Source organism: Montipora capricornis, chromosome 14 (genome assembly GCF_036669925.1).
Source record: "Montipora capricornis isolate CH-2021 chromosome 14, ASM3666992v2, whole genome shotgun sequence".
Taxonomy (NCBI): domain Eukaryota; kingdom Metazoa; phylum Cnidaria; class Anthozoa; order Scleractinia; family Acroporidae; genus Montipora; species Montipora capricornis.
In genome coordinates, this window is record NC_090896.1 from 22,690,943 (window position 1) to 22,708,442 (window position 17,500).

General features: G+C 39.7%; 1 protein-coding gene across 1 annotated transcript in view; it reads left to right on the plus strand.

Moving 5' to 3' along the window:
* Positions 1 to 308: 308 nt before the first annotated feature.
* Positions 309 to 17,500, plus strand: part of LOC138031689 (uncharacterized) — a 55,703-nt gene continuing 38,511 nt past the window's right edge. Inside the window, 8 exon segments of the mRNA XM_068879336.1 lie at positions 309 to 1,496; positions 2,775 to 3,740; positions 3,858 to 3,979; positions 4,441 to 4,649; positions 8,640 to 8,738; positions 11,461 to 11,585; positions 12,737 to 12,836; positions 13,004 to 13,205. Coding sequence (XP_068735437.1) covers positions 601 to 1,496; positions 2,775 to 3,740; positions 3,858 to 3,979; positions 4,441 to 4,649; positions 8,640 to 8,738; positions 11,461 to 11,585; positions 12,737 to 12,836; positions 13,004 to 13,205 — 2,719 coding nt within the window. The 5' untranslated portion in view covers positions 309 to 600.

The window sequence follows — 17,500 nt, forward strand, 5'->3', positions numbered from 1 at the left end:
TTTTTTTCTGTCAAAAGACCGGCTTTCCAAATCAAGCGGCTGGCACTTTCACAAATGGCTTTTCGGGCCCGAAAAGTTTTCGGGACTTTCGAGAAACGGGCCCCAGGGCCGCATCATTCAGACGACTTACTTGTTAACTTCGCCGGGCTAGAATGGGCAAAAAATTGTTCAAAGCTCTTCCTGACTATCGTCCTTCAACGCTGGCTACGTAGGCTTTGTTTTATTTTTATTTCACTTGATTTTACATTCGGTTCTAACCATCGACCATAGCGCCACAGCATGTTTGCGTGCCCTAACAGTCATACTTTGCGCGCTAGCTGGAGTGTGCATGCGTTGTAAATAGCGTCACGTGATCTCATGCAACATGGCGGCTTGTGTAAAGCTAGTGTCTATAGTATCAACGCTCTGAAATGCGTCTTTTTTGGCGCTGTTTCGAAGTAAAACTCCGCTGGAAGCCTTTGAACAAGTCTTAAGGTGCCAATTATCTGTAGAAGTTATTTTTTGGGTCTACAGATAAGAAGAAATTGGAGATCTTGGCCCATCTGTGTTGGATACGCTCTACAGTAGAAGGCAACTGGTGATTTTATCCAACTATTCCGTATGAAGACCAAAGTCAATTCTGATAGCAACACAGAAAGCGCTCCTTCGCAAACAACTGCTGTAACCACTAGCGCTGGACAGTCTAGCGTATGGTCAATATGCGATATATCAACCGACTCCCACGTGGAACTACGAGACATCACACCGTCTATAAGTCCGGTATTTACCGATGATCAAGTCCACGAGCTGTCGCGAAATTCAACTGAAGAGGATGTCTTAGGTGAGCATTTCCTCCCTCCGGACACTTTTAAACGGATCGACGAAGTTCTTAGTTCGGGTGGACAATCCAATTTACTGTACACTGATCCCGTACTCAGAAATGCACTCAAGCCGAACCATGATGTTCTTTTGCCCGACGATCTAGGTTTCCATGGTAGCATGTTTCCTTCCTTCGATTCGATTGTTGAAGCAGACAGAATTCTTAACAAAAGGGATGAACCAGCTGAGGTGATTGATGCTGAAGTTGATGGTAATATGACAAACTCAGTTGATCTGTCCAGCAAGGCAGCTTCATCTGTCAATAATGCAGCTGACAAGGCTGTAAACGACAAGGATAATAATGGGTCTGGAGCTGACAGTAGACTGAGACGCTCCCCTCGCAAACGTGTACAAGGGAAGAAGGATTTTGATTCACAAAATAATGTCACTCTAGCTCAAAAATCTATTTCAAGGGGCAAAGATATCTCAAAATTAAAATATGCAAACCCAAAACAAGAAGCTCCAAAGAAAGAGGTGAGAAGGAGTGGACGTGGTCAGAAAAACGATGAAAAGGAAGAATCTAAAACAGACAAAAAGGAAGCCAATGTAAATAATGAAAAGGAAAACTGTAAAAAAGATGATGGCACTGATGAAGAGTCCCATGGAAAACAAGATTCTGTATCCAAGAATGTCAGAAGGTAAATTTAAAATTAGCATTCCCAAGCCCCAATGTAAGAGGCTGACGGTTTGGGGTGGGGCTGGTAACGCCATTCTATAAATCCTCTGCTCATTCCACTGACCAGGAAGTATCACTTTATACTCAAAATTATGATGTTTTGAAATTTTTACATCAGTTAATAATTTTGGCCTTTTTGAAGGTAAGGCTCAAAATAATAAATTCTTTGTTATGATGGCACCACTGGCTTTGCCTCCAAGAAGATTCCTTTGTTTTATTGATCAGATTGGTTAGGTCAAGATTTCTAGATACTGTAGATCAAGATAACGAACCTGGTCAATATACCGTAGTTTTCCGGTTATAAGGCGCAGCATTTTTTCTTAAAGAAATTGCTTGTTGACTCCAAATGTGATCTAAACCCACAGTGCGTCTTATAGCCGAGTATCTTCTTGCAAGAAAACTTGTGAGGGGATGAGTCTTCAATCCTTACCATCTTGTATGTCAAACTCATCCCAGTCTTCCCCCTACTGCGATTCCTAAACGGTGGCCTCAAACCAATGTTCATGTTGATGGCCTTCAATTCTTAGCGTTGTACGACAAAAACACCCACAATAAAGTACTACTAACTAGGATTTAAAGGTTTTTCTCTAAATTCTAGTTGAATTTCCTTTTGCCACTTTTATTCACTTACACTATAATCTTCAGTTGAGACAGCATACAGTGACTAGCGATGAGTCGAAACAAATTCCTCTATTTGAGATGCATCTTATAACCAAGTATTTTGATGAGATTTTCAGTTTGTGACAAATGCCATCAAGTTTGAAAGTCTTATAACCGAGTGCACCTTGTATCCGAAAAACTATGGTATTAGTAATCTTGACTGACCATACATGTATCTTAAACAGCAAAAGCTATGACTAGATTCAAGCATTTCATGGTGTTTTTATTTTTCATTCAACCCTCTCCCTCTCACAAGTGACACTAAGAGATTTTACTTTAAATGCCAGACAGTTTCCCTCGTCAATGGGGACTGGGTCAGGGGTAAAAGTGTTAAAGATCTCAAAATCTCATGAGAAAATCAACATTTGACTCTATTCGTGGAGGAGGTGTCAGTCAAGGGACACATACAGTACAGTACAATATTACTCCCTGAAACAATGGATTTGCTTCACCAGCTCTGCTCTTTCCTGCTACACCAATACCTTATCAAGCTGTGCCCAAAATTTTCAAAAGCTGTATGTGCTATATACCTTTATGTACAGTAAAGAATCTGGGCAAATCATGATTTGAAACCCTACAGGTCACCAAGGAATCAAAGCAAGATGCCAGAGGAAGGAAAGAAGAGGGCACCAAGCAAAAAGGATGAAAAAACTGAAGAAACCAAGAAGATATGTGATGAGAGCAAAGAACCACCCAGCAAGGACAAAGATAACAAATCAAATATGCATGAGAAAACAAATAAAAACAGAGCCACAGGCAACCAAATTGATATAGAGGAGAAAAAGGGCATAAGAAAAAGTGGACGTATATCTCGCAATAAAGAAAAACAACTAAAGGAAGAAGATGAAGAAAAGACTTTGGATGAAAGCAGTGATGGCAAGGAAATACAAAGCAAAGCTAAAACTGTAAGGAAAGTGGAAGGTGTCAAAGGTGAAACTAAGTCAATAAAGACAGAGTTAATTGAAAATGATGAGGTTAAGATTGGGAATAGAAAGAGTGCGGAAAAAGAACCAGCGAAGCATGTGCAACAAAACAGTCAAAATGACAGAGACCGTAAGGCAGAGGAAAGGGGTAAAGTAGAAACAAAGAGTGAAACATCTGAAGATGAGGAAAAGTTAAAAACAAAGCGAGGAAGAAAGAAAAAGAATGAGAAAAAAGAGGAGGAAGATCTCATAGACAAGAAGGGTGGAAATGTGTGTGAGGAACTGCTTAAAGGAAGTGTCATACAAGGGAATGTCAAGAGTGAAATTAGAGAAGATGCCAGTGTTTCAGGTAAAGATGATAATATATGTAAATCAGTTGAAAGTGGTGTAAAAATGGCAGATGCAGAAACAGAGATTAAAGTGAAAGAAGAAAATGTCCAAGAGAATGTGAACAAAATTGATGAAAAGTCAAATTCAAAGAGTGATAAGCCATGTAAGGAAGAAGATGATCCAGATGCGGACTCATCAGATGAACAAGAAGAATATAATGAGGACTCTGACTATGACCCTGAATATGACCCTGATCGACTGTGGTGCGTTTGTCGGAAGCCACATGGAAACAGGTACAGTACATTTCTGAAGAGAAAAACCTACAAGCTAAGACTGAAAATCACTGGTTGCATATTATTAGTCTCTGGACCTTGTTGATCCTCATTTTTTTACTATTTTTGGCTGTGTAGATTCATGATATGCTGTGACCACTGTGAAGAGTGGTTTCATGGGATATGTGTGGGTATCACCATGGCTCAAGGACGTCAAATGGAGAAGGATGGTCAAGAATACACTTGTCCAAAATGCCAAGGTAAAAATTAAAAGGGCTGAAGCTGTGAGCCACTTCTCTCACTAAACACAAGTTAAATTATATTTCTCTCATGGTATCCAGAATAATCAAGTTCTTGAACACAAAATCAGCCTTGGATGACTTCCTTGCCTTGAATTGAGTATTCCAAGGATAAAAAGCCTTGACAATATTATTATTATTATTATTATTATTATTATTATTATTATTATTATTATTATTATTATTATTGACATTCATTTCCCTTTCTAGCTTTTGGGGGCGGTTTGGGGGGGGGGGGGTGGGGGCTAGTGGTTAATCCATTGACCCCTGGGAGAACAGATTTTACTCTGTCTAGTGCCAGATAATTTTACTTGTCAACTGGGGCATTGAATGGCGCATGAGGAATGAATGGGTTGTTGTCTTATGCAAACTGAATTTTAATAAAGTAACGACATTTCAATATGTTTGCTGTAATGTTATAGCCAAAATAGAGGAAGAGAAGAAAACTGCAGAAACAGTAAAAGAAAAAGTAGAAACTACTGATTCCGCTACGCAGGATGAAAAAGAGGACAAAAAGTCTCCTTCCAAACGAGACCATCACTCCAGAAAAGATCATTCCCTCAAGATCAAGCTTCCATCCCCAGAGAAAAGGAAACGAAGACTTAGGGAGAGCAAGGATGAAACATCAGAGGTAACAAAAATCATTGAAGGATGACTTTTTGCTATTTGGTTTATGTTTTCAGTTTTGGTGCATATACATGTACTGTAACAAAGGCAGGATATTACATGTTGATGTACCATGCTTAAGAGTTAATTAACCAGAAATTAGGGGGAAAAGTCATTTCCCACTTCCCATCAGTACATGTATATACAGCGTACATGTACACTGTATGTATTGTGCAATTACCAGTAGTTAGAGCTTGCAAGGAATGAAACAGGAACATTGTGTTAACATTTAGGTTTGTAGCAAATCATCTTAAATTACATTGTATGTTGTAGTTCAAATTTATCCCCTGGTTTTATTTTTTTAACCCTTTGACATCCAAACAGCCTAAACCAGCCAGACTTAGCATTTCACTCTGTCTAACCAGAAAATTTTACTCATTAATGGGGAACCCCTGGGAATCAATGGGTTAATACATGATTCATAAATTTCTGTCCCCCAGATTTTCAATTAACAAGAACAGTATACATGTACATTACTACTGGAAAGTAACAACATCAATATTTAGATTTAGTCAAGCCTAAAAGCGGAGCTTCCTGGTTATTTTTTCTTCCTGCCTGTAGGGTTAGTGAAAATAAAAGTTTTTGAATTGTCCATGTTTTGATGTTAATTAAATCATTTCCTTTGCTTTCTTCTATAGAAAAGTTATTTGCCTAACTAGTGAAATCCACAGTAAATTTCACACTAAAAACCAATATCGCATGAATCACGAAGTGATGAGTGCGATATCAGTTTTTGGAGTGAAATTTACTTTGGAATTCACCAGTCTGGCAATGAATTTTCTTGAACTGCATTAGTTTTAAAAGAAAACAAGAACACCCTCAGTGAGTGAATGGAAAAGGGAAAAAGCCATTTCAGAGTCAACTGTCAATAGCCAGCCAATACAAATCACGCTAAAATTAGAAACTATCAAAAATCTTTGTCAGTTTAAGGTCAAAAAAGAGTTTTACTGATGTACTTTATTCCACTTTATCTCTGAAAACGAGATCATTCATATTTTGATGTATTTCATTGAAACACACCAGCTTGGCTTGGAACAAGAATTGGCAAAATACGGCAATGCAACCAAGAAAAGATGAACTTCAAACAAGATCCGCTCCAACACTAAATTACCTTTAGGTGCTGTAAACAAACTTCTGAAAACACAAGCATGTGACATTTTGCCCTAATGTTATGAGAACTCATTGCAATTACATGTTTATAACATGGGCAAAATTTTCTTGTCATTTTCAAGGCACATCTAAAAAGCAGTTGGGCAAATGATTAAAAAAGCACTTGTTTGCTCGCATTTTAGAGCAAAACAAACAAGCAAATCAACTTTTTTTCCAAAAAGAGTACAGATAATTGTTATTTAATTCCAGTTGAGAATAAAAGTTCGAGTTTCATTCCTGAACAAAGGAAAAACCGATTAAACCACTCTTTTAAAAAAAATTAAGACGCATCCGCTTTAAATAACGCAGCTATAAAAATGACAAACGGTTTAGTGCCCAAGGAAAGAATTTGTGGATTAACTTCTTCCCTTAAGTGTGGACTATTACTGGTATTCTGTTTTGTCGTTGTCGATCTCTTTCTCTCTTCTTTCGTTTCTGTTCTAGTCATAGGTCCTCCCGGCATCATGTAACCTTATCATACATGTAGCTTCTAAAGACATGCCAAAAATTACAATACAGAAAAAAAAGCACCTCTAAACAATTAAAAATAAACACTCAGCTGTAATTTTATATCCCTCCGATGCTTGACTTGAATAACTGTGTAGCCACGAGTGTGGACCACAGCTATCATGATATGTCAAACTGGATTAAAACCAGCGAAAAATGCAGAAAGAAAACATTTTCCAAACCCTTTTCCATCTGAACACGAAAAGTGTTCACTATGTAAGAACTATAGTTGACATAGTATGGCCGTGTAGCCGCGTCGAGCCACAGAAAGTGCTCGAAAAGTGAAGCCTTGTTTATGTTTAGGTGAGTTAACCTGGGTTGAACCTGCAATCCAATCGAAAACCAGTACCTGGTCAATGGTCAACTTCACAAAAAAAAACAGTTGACCTCAGTGAGCTCTAAGCTTGAGCCTACAATATGGTCACATGATACTGGTCAGCGGATATCTTGTTTTGACAGGTGTCAATTGATCATAACATGGTTGTCCAATGTTACAATGGTACATGGGTTATTATTTTGTACTGTTACGATGTTAATGAACTTTAGGGGTGCAGGAATGGCACAGTAGTGAGAGCACTCGCCTCCCACCAATGTGACCCGGGTTCGATTCCCAGATGTGGCATCATGTGGGTTGAGTTTGTTGGTTCTTTACTATGCACCAAGAGGTTTCTTCTGGGTACTCCAGTTTCCCCTCTCTTCGAAAGCCAACATTTGACTTGATTTGCGTTAATTGTTAATTTCAGTTTACAGTGTCCCAATTGGTGCTCTTGCGCTAGAACGGCAAGGCGCTTAAATAAAGTTCCTTTCTTTTTTCAATGTATCTTGAAAGGAAATTATTCATTTTGCGAAATGGCCTGTTTACAAGCTGATGTAAAGGAATTTTTTTTGGAATAATCGAAAGTAACAATAGTAGCACTGCACAGATCTGATCTTGTAAGAAGTAGGGATGGGGTACAATGGTGACCTTTTACCATTCAGTCGATTTCTATCAAAGAGAGAAAATTTCCAATTGCACCATCAGTCGTAGTCGTTGTGAACTCTCCGATGACGTAATGCTCTTAATTAATCTTGAACTTTGTTTCGTGATATGTATGCGAACGATACAATAATAACACTATTAACAACTTACAGCTTTCTTTCTTAAAAGTCACAATTAAATTTAATTGTTTTTTTAAATAAGTAAAGGGCTAGCAAAGTAGTCACACGAGTCACATAATTCAAGAATGACGTGTCCACGGCTATCTTTAATATGGTGGTTATTTCCCTACCAATGAAAGTTGCAAGGTCAACACATTCCATGGATGACTTAATGGATTTTATGTGTTCAGTACTCGCTTCGAGTCAGGCGCTTCAATAACATGAAAAGGCGATATATTTTGTACTAAATAAACAGTGGAATATTCATAAAATTTAAGTACATTAACGTTTTAACAGCTTTTGGCGATTAAACATCATGAGTTGCGTGATTCGAAGTCCCATTGACTATATGGCCGAGTGGAAGTTTGGGTCTGCTCACCGACAAAACTAAAAAAAATAAGCAACGTGCAGAGCAAGAACCGTGCTCGGCCCATGGCTGTACGGTTAATGAATCAAGGGTTTGGGGCAAGAGTGGCCTGGGATGGATAATAAAATATTTAATTATGAATTATTGTGGTAAATTCGCATGAGTTGCTTGTGCGGTAAAGTTGAGTGGGCAGCAGATCCAGAGATTGGGAGTGCAAGTTTGGGTGTGTAAAAACGAAACTAGTGAGAGGTGTGATAAGTCTGTGAGAAGTGTTTTAGAGGGAGTGGTATAAGGGGTATTCAAGGAGGGGGCTACCTGAAAGGTAAAAGGGGATAGATCTGTGAAGGAAGGGTGGGGTCAGATAGAGGCAGTGGGGAAGATCAGGGAGGGGTAGGAGAATAAGAACAGAGAAAAGGAAAGTCTCATTCTTCCAAAATAACCAAGCCCCTGTTTTTTTAACTACACCCCCAAAAAAAGGAAAATCCCTTTGTTAGACAGTTGATGAAAAAAAACATTAAAATGAAACCAGAGATAAAATAGAACTACAACATGTGTGTATGTGTCTTGCATACTCTAGGAAGTGAATGTGACAATGTCTGCTACAACCTTAGCTGTGTTGCATAATTTTTTATTGTGGTTCAAAATTTCAGTCAAGATTCATTTCAGTTTTCCAAACCTGGTTCAGCTTTTCTTTGTAAAATAATGTTGTCCTTAAGTTTTACATGTACTTGTTGTTTCTCAGTTCAATTGTTTGTTCATGACTATTGACATTATTTTAATAATTTTCTTTAAAAGGATTCTGGCAACAAAAGAAAAGCATTGGAAGGAGAACACACAAAAGAAGAGAAAACGATAAAGAATCCAGAATCAAAGGGCTTCAGGATCCCAAAGAAGGTGGAGTAGTTTTCCTTTTAAGTGTAAAACTGATTTCTTGCTACTTGTGCAGTAACTATCACCACCATAAACATTAGTTTGTGTTTTGTGCATCTAGCTTTCAGGAAGAAAATTATATCAGAACATTAAAGTGCCCCTGTGACCAAAAAATCAATTGAAAAATCAAAAAATCAGTGACCCACGTTTTAAGCCTTGATTTCAAAAAGACACCTCTTTATTTTAACTGTAATTTTTTACTAACATTATGTTCTTGAGAGAGCTGGATCGAGGAGAAAATGACGTCAAAGGCTCACTAGTTTAAGAATGCAATACGTGTGTACGCTGCAGAATTAATATGCAGTACGGGGGTTTTGGGCTTTCAGCCTTTTAAACCCATGCTTTGCATATATAATAAGCTGCGTTCACACGCAGCAATTTTAAGCTAGTGAACCTCTGACGTCACTTTTCCTTGGATCCAACCGTCTGAGGTCCAATCGGTCAGTTTTGAACGTGAGTAATGGGGGACCATGAAATTCAAAACTTACACTCAAAGTAAATGGCCTTTGGATAAAAATGAAAGCTCAAAATTTTGCCAGTCAGGTGTTAAGCAAACACAGTTTCAAAATCTGAAGGAAAAAAAGTGGTTTTTTTTATCACAGGGGCACTTTAATTTTGCATCTGAAAGAGCATAAATTGAAACATTTGACATAAATATATTATTTTACAAAGGCATACACTAAAATGCGCAGACAAATTCTTTGTACATGTACTTCTTGATAACAGGCTGTGGCCAGTTTACCATTTTGTAGGGGAGGACAGTACAGTAGTTGTAAAAACAAAATATGTTGCAATAAAGACAGTGAAAAACAACAGAAGAAAGAGGGGAATTCCTTACTACAGTGTACTTTCCCTTCTTGAAGTGCTATGTGCTATGTGTAATAGAGAGATCAAGAATTGTGTCTCTGGCAAACGTACATGTACAGTAAGACTGAAATTTGCTTTCTACCAAAATAAAAATTAATAATCCGTTTGATCATACAGTACCGCTGGAAACTATTTTGTGCATTTGTATGCAGTGATACCTCGTCTTTGCCACCATTGTTTACCGCGAAATCACCTAGGTTGCACGAAAAGCGCAAAAGCGAGGCAAAGACAAAAGCAACCAAATGCCGCGGGCGATTTAATTGCGGTAATGTGCCGCAGGAAAACAATGATACTTTGCAAAGCATTGTTTAATGTTATCACACCTAGCTCCCCAAGGTAAAGAATGAATATGCAAACTGTTTTTCACAGCACCGACACAACACAATGCGCTGTCATGAAAGCCTGTTTTGTTCATCTCATTTCGCTGTGACAGCTGAGAACAGAGAATGTTGATAACCATCACGCCTAATTCTTACATCTTTATCTTTAATAATTTGTAAGTTTTTCTGTATCATGATGAACAGTTCTCCCAAAGGCGTAAAAAGGACATTTCTTTAAAAAAACCGTGTGGATTATGCGTAACTTAAGTTGCCGCCAGTGCATTTATTATATATATATTTATATATTTTGCATCCTGTCTTTGGAAATAGAAATGTTTACGGGATAGTTGTTGAAAAGCTCCAACTTTGAACTGAACCTTATCAATGACTCAAATATTATACCAGGGATTGAGAACCGTAACTGTATTCCCAAAGTTTGTTGGCCAACTCCTTATTGCGCGTTAATTACGGTCATTTCTGATTCAAAATATTTAGTGGCAGGTCATCAAGCAGTTGAGCTTGAAATTCAGAAATATTCATTCCACTGAATTAGAAAGGTGAACTTAAATTAATGCTTCAACGACCACACTATAGACGAGTTCAAGCCTGTGCCAATTTGGCGAGTTAAAACGTAAATGAACTAAGCTGCATGCTTCCGTCACGCAAGCGAGAGTGATGATTCGATAGCTCATGAAATACATTGTTCGATGCGAACTGCTTAAGCAGTTTGTAACAAATGGAGAGCCCCATAGACCGAACGGCTGACAATTACTTGTAAAGTTAATCTTTTTTTTCCATCTTTCAGTCGATGAGATCGAAGTGCCTTTCGCATATCTTTCAAGGCCGGCCGCTCAACTAGCAGCGTCACAGACAAGACATTTCCCAAATACGTGTAAATTTCTTGATAGAATTTCTGCTGATCTTTATACCATCTGTATTAAACAGATCTCGAACAATTTTTAGAAATCTCTACGTTTGCTGGGAAAAGAAAACGAGAAATGCTTTTATAACAAGGATTTTATGATAATCAAATGTGCCAACCATCACAGGTTGTAAATACAGCAAATACGCATACGAATTATCAATGCGATCCATCCGCAAGAATATGCAGATTTCTCTGATACCATTGGCTCTAAATAAAGCAAAACCCTTACCGCGTCCTCTCTTAACCGCAGTGTAAATCAACCGGAAAAAATCTAGGTGAAACCTCGGCTTTCGGTTGCCGTAGACGAGGTTTTACCTCGGTCAAACTGGAAATTGAATCTGCGGTTTCACCTGGTCACAACCGCGACAAATGCACAGATAGGTTCGAGCAGTACTGTAGCTCATTTTGTGCCCATTACCCTGTACAGATGTTGAGGAATGTCTTTAAAAATTGAGAATAAATTTTTATGGCAAGGACTATTGTGATGTTTTCCATTTGTCTCTTAACGCTGTACATAAAGATAATGTTCAGGGTAATAATTATGTTGTCTCTGATCTATTCATATGTCATGTAGGTGAGGACAACTCCTACTCCTGCGTTGTATGTACATCACCGACCTCGCCAGAAGTGTATAATGACAGGATGTTCCTTGCTGGCAGATCATCACTCTCTTTACTGCAGTCAGGGGTGTATCCAGAGGTATGGTGTCTGTAGACCACAATGGCAGCGATTACAATGATTGTTGTTGTGTGGGAAATGAGGGATGCACTCGAGACTCAAGAGGTCGCATTATTTTGAAGCGTACTATTGTAGTACATGCATTGGCCTGTCACAAGAGGAATCTCAAACTTTTCTTATTCGTGGTCACTTTGAGGCTTTTGTCTACGATAATAACAACAAGTGCACAAGTGCTCTGTTAATTGGGGCAAGTGTAAGTGAAATCAATCTCATGAACTGAAATCAATCAAATCAAAGGTTTGTTTTCAGGGGGAGTAGGGATGGTGCAGTGGTGACAGCAATTGCTTCCCACCAATGTGGCCAAGGTTTGAATCCCAGACTTTGCATCATGCAGTATGTGGGTTGAGGGGGGGGGGTTAATGTTGTTACGTTGACGCAAGACGTCTGTGACAAGCTTCCTGTAACTTTTTTGCAACACTTACCATGCTCCACTGATTAAGTGAAGTAGCCTCCCAAGCAGTTGTTTTAGGGGAGTTGTTTTTCACCTCCTCCCACAAACACCTACAATACTAATCAGAAAGCAACACTCCTATTATACCTACTGAAGTTTGGCACGTGACATCTCAGGCACAACAAGAATGAGCATTGAATGATAGATTTTCAAATTTTGCTTCAAGTAACTCATTATACCAATAATTTTCATTTTCCTGGAATGTTGGAGCACATCATTCTGTCTTTATGAAAAAAGCTTCTACGGAGTAATTTTCAACATGATTACAACAACACAAAGTTATCTTTTGATGTTGTCATTGCAGTCATCAATGTCGTTCTTGCTTAAGCACCCTTAGGCTAGTAATAATATTGTTAAGTAAAGTACAGTATACATGTATCAAGAAAAAAAGTGTGTGCTTCATGTATCCCAGAGACAATAATATTGTTGACTGCAGATGATTATACCCCAAAGTTTTAAAGTACATGTAGCACTTAGTTCATCCTTTGTTTGCACCAATCGCTTTTTTGCCTTTGAATTAAGCTGCAGTGTACAGTATGTAGATTGTACAAAGCCGCTGCAGAAATGGTACAGCTGTAGAGGTTTATTGTGTTGTGACTGTAAGAGCAGGGATGAAGTAAACTAAACTTTTATCAATGGGATTTCTTTTTCTTATCATTAGACATGCAGAAGAATCACTAAATGTTATTTTGGAAGAAAAGAGAAAGAGGATGGGATACAAATCCTCTGTAACATCTTCAAAGAATGTGGTGTCACCAACTGTAAGTTTACTTACATTGGACAATTATTTTAATAATTTTTGACTTTTTCCTCTCGCCAAAACAAAGTGTATGTGGACCCTTAAAATGTAAAATTGATTAACACTGTACACCTGTATGTGAAATTTTTAACTAATGACTAATCCCTTTGTACATGTACACTGTTCCAGCAAACTCTTCTGGGCCAGTCACCTTGGGATTCACAGCCACAACCATTGTCCAGTCATTCAGAGTCCTCTCAAGCAAAGGAAGGTATAGCTGTTATTGAAAGGTCCACGGGAAGGGTGATAGCAGGTGTGGCTGCACCCTCTCAAGAAGAGCTTGTTCAGTGGCTCCAAGATCATCCCACATTTGAGGTGCTTCGGCCTACAGGTTAGCAAAGTTAACCATAATGATTCACTGAGCCTGAAGAGAATGGTAGTGTTGTTTAAGTGTAATTGCTTGGGGGATAACAGGTTATAACAGATGGAAAGGTTTTTTGTTGATGACAGATGAGAGCTGTTTGCAAGGACAAAAAGCTCCAATCAGTGGCAAAAGTACTTGGGACACTTACACTATCAAAATTCCAGTAAGAGCTTCAAAAAAGAAGTCCCCCCTCCCCTCACCTCCTCTCCCCTTCTCCTCCAATCAATGTTGAAACTAAGTGAGAAAAGCAACTTCAAAGGCTGAGTGACCCAAGGCTTTTGCCACTAATAATTATTTATTGTAGTTTTCTTGTAAAAACTGCTGTCATGGAGGTGCAAAACTAAGGCAAACATTTGTTTACTTCATTTGTTTAATGCAGTTAAATGCAATTTAACATAGTTAGCAACTAGCAGCACAAGTTTTACCTTTGCGGTCAGCGCTTTGTTAGATATGCGCATGTTCTTGGTCTATAGGGCGTTGTAGCAGTTTTGTTGATGTTTTAGTCAGCGTTTTCTGAGTGTTAGCGTTTTCCTAAGCGTTGGGATTCCTTGGAGGCTGTCTCTGGATTGTTTTCTTGTTTTTTACCGCGCGTTTTTCCGCGAGCGTTTCTTCCACTGGGCGTTTCAAATGACTCGTATTCCGTGGCGTTCTACAAACAACAGTGAGGCCACCATGTTGGATTCTGACCAACTTTCGTCTTCGGCTCCATCTTCGGGTACAAACTCATTATTGATTCCTGCAGTTCCAGCGACCACGGCTGCTACTTTCACCCTGTCACAGCAGGATCTTACTCAGGCCTTTTCACAGGCTTTAGGTGATTCGTTACCTTTGCAAAGTCACTCGACGTCTTCTGGCTCGACAACACACTTTTTGGCGGGAAACTTGGTTTTGAGCGCGACTTCATCTACTTCCATTGTCAGTTCTCCACCACTGTCTTTTCCATCAGGTTCAGCATCACTTCAGCGTTCAGTTATTGACCAGTATCTTCTCGCGGAACTTGATAAAGGCCATGTCGCAGGTCCCTTCTCCATACCCCATATTCCAAACCTCCATATCAGTCGCTTTGGGATCACCCCTAAGAAATACCAGCCTGGGAAATGGTGGCTTATTCTAGACTTACGTAGCCCAGCAGGCCATAGTGTCAATGATGGAATTCCAAAAGAATCTTTTTCAGTGCACTGCAGTACATGAAGATTGACGATGTTATCAATGGAATGATGTCTCTTGGAAGAGGATCTCTTCTGGCAAAATTTGATGTGGAGAGCACTTACCGTAATGTCCCAGTACATTCCGATGATCGTTACTTGTTAGGCATGAAGTGGCGGGCGAAATACTTCATTGATTTAGCGCTTCCTTTTGGCTTACTCTCAGCTGCATACATCTTCTGGTCCCTTGCAGATCTTCTTGAGTGGATTCATAAACTTCTTGTTACACTATCTGGGCGACTTTCACACCTTGGGCCCTCCGAACTCTCCAGTTTGCCAGAATAATGTCAATAATTGTTTTCAAAGTGGGGCATTCCTTTTCACCCAGATAAACGATAAACTTGAGGGACCCTCCACTTGTTTGACAGTACTTGGTATTGAGCTGGATTCAGTGACGCTACAGGCTCTCCTTCCACAGGACAAGTTTGATCGCATTGCTGCTCTTCTGGAATCCTGGTCACTAAAACAGCATTACACAAGGAAAGAGTTGGAATCTCTTATTGGCAATCTTCAACACGCTTGTAAGGTAATCCCCGAGGGTCGCACCTTTCTACAGCGTATGATTAACTTGCTGTCAGCCTTTCGATGGGATGACCATCCAATTAGGCTCAACCAAGATTTCCGCTTAGACCTATCCTGGTGGCATGAATTCTTCCATTCTTGGGATGGTTTTAGTTTCCTGCTATCCCCACAGTGGGCTCCCTTACCAGAGTTTCACGTCTCTTCAGATGCCGCAGGTGCAATGGGATATGGCACCATTTTTGATAATGAGTGGTTAAAAAATTGAAGTGCAGCCAGGATGAGACATATTAAAATACAATAAAAAACGTTCTCAGCCTAAAAATTTTGAAAAGGAATATAAGCTTTCGGCTGTCGATCTACAGCCTACCACAGATAAAACATTGAATGTACATGTAAATTAGTGAAATATATACAGAAAAAGCGAGATAAAAGTAATAAAAAGAACAGAGTAAAAGTATGAAAAAATGTGGCTATTGTTTAAAAAGAATGCTGTACTGATTAGGAATCGGCTAAGAGTTATTGTCAGCATGCTTGGTAGCAGAGGTGTGCCAGGACTCTAGAGTTTTGCTAATACGAAAAGAGCCTTTGTCGATAACTCGAGAATGATTGAAATCAATGCGATGACCAAAAGACCACGCATGTTTTGCAATGTTTGACCCATTAGCACATGTTTTTACATTCCTAACATGTTCTTTCTTGCGGGTTTCAAACACCAATCACAATCGGCACAGGGTATTTTATAAATCACATTGGGTTGGTGTTCAATAGGTGGTCTGAATTTAGGAGAAAGGAATTCTTGTTGCAAAGTCTTGAGGGGCTTATTTATACACTTCAACTTCACTTCAAGCTTGCTACCAAGCTTGCTACCAATAACTCTAAGGCGATTCCTAATCAGCATTGCATTCTTTTTAAACAATAGCCACCTTTTTTCATACTTTTACTCTGTTCTTTTTATTTCTTTTATCTCGCTTTTTATGTATATATTTCACTAATTTACATTCAATGTTTTATCCGTGGAAGGTTGTAGATCAACAGCCGAAAGCTTATATTCCTTTTCAAAATTTTTAGCAAGAGAACGTTTTTTGTGGTTTGTTGGTGAATGGTCCTCTAGTCAGAAGCCTTTGTTGATTGTGTACAAGGAGTTGTTTCCTGTGGTTGTTGCATCCTACTTATGGGGCCACTGTTGGGCTGCAAAACGGGTGGAGTTCTGTTCTGACAGTATGGTGGTGGTCAGCGTGCTACGTTCGGGCACCTCTGAGGATCCAAACATGATGCTTCTTCTTCGCTACCTTTCTCTCAGTGCAGCTCATCATTCCTTTGCCTTTACTGCCTCCCATAGGGCTGGTAGAGACAATTGCATTGCTGATGCCTTATCCCGTTTTGACTTTCAGCGTTTCCATCATCTCGCACCACATGCAGCACCGGCGGCAACCCTCATCCCACCATCACTGCTGGCTCACCTTCCTGTAATTTGATGGACAAATGCCATTTCTACTTAGCTAATGGCTTGGCTCCATCCACTCGTCAAGTATATGGCTCAGCACAACGGCAGTTCTTAGAATTCTGTAGCCAGGACTCGCCCCCTAATTGGAATCAGCCTCTGCTACCCGCTAATGAACAAACTTTAACACGCTTTTGTGCCTACTTGGCTGATCGGCTTCATCATTGGTGCCGGTCTTTACACATTGACTACGGCTTCCCAGACCCATTCACCAATTGTCTTCAACTCCAACCTCTCTTGCAGGGGATCAAACGACACCAGTATTCTAATCTGCCTCAGTACCAGCCAGTCACAGCAGATCTTATGTCAGTGCTACACTGGTCATTGGATTTTACTAATCCCGATAATGTTATGCATTGGGCTGCCTGCTGCCTTGGCTTCTTCGGATTCCTCAGAGCTGGTGAATTTACAGTGAATGGAACTTTTGATCCTACTTTGCACTTGACAATGTCTGATGTCCAAGTAGATTCCTCCACAAATCCTCAGAGTTTCAGGATCTTTATCAAATGTTCAAAGACTGACCCCTACCGTAAGGGCTGTTTTATCTTCCTGGGTTGTGGTTCCTTCCCTCTCTGTCCAGTGGTTTCCTTGACAAACTACCTTTATCTCCGTGGGCCAGGCACCGGACCTCTCTTTATTTACCAGAATGGCACTCCTCTCTCCAGGTCTCAGCTGTCTTCCTTTCTTCAAACTACCCTACAATCAGCAGTTATCCCTGGAAAGTTCTCAGGCCATAGTTTTAGAATTGGAGCTGCAACTACTGCTGCCAGGAAGGGCCTTCCTGACCATCTCATCAAGACTATGGGGCGTTGGTCTAGTGAAGCTTACTTGTTATATGTGCGTACTCCTGTGAAAACCATCCTTTCTGTTGCAGGACAACTTGCTTAGCAGGTCCTCTACCCTTCATTTGGGCTGCTCTTCTGGGTGCCGTCGGATTTGGGCATTTTTCTTTGGGGCTCTGGCGTCCCCGGTCATGAGCTCCCCTTTTCTCCAAGCAATGCCAAGCCTGCTTGGAGGTCCTCCAGCTTGGAGTG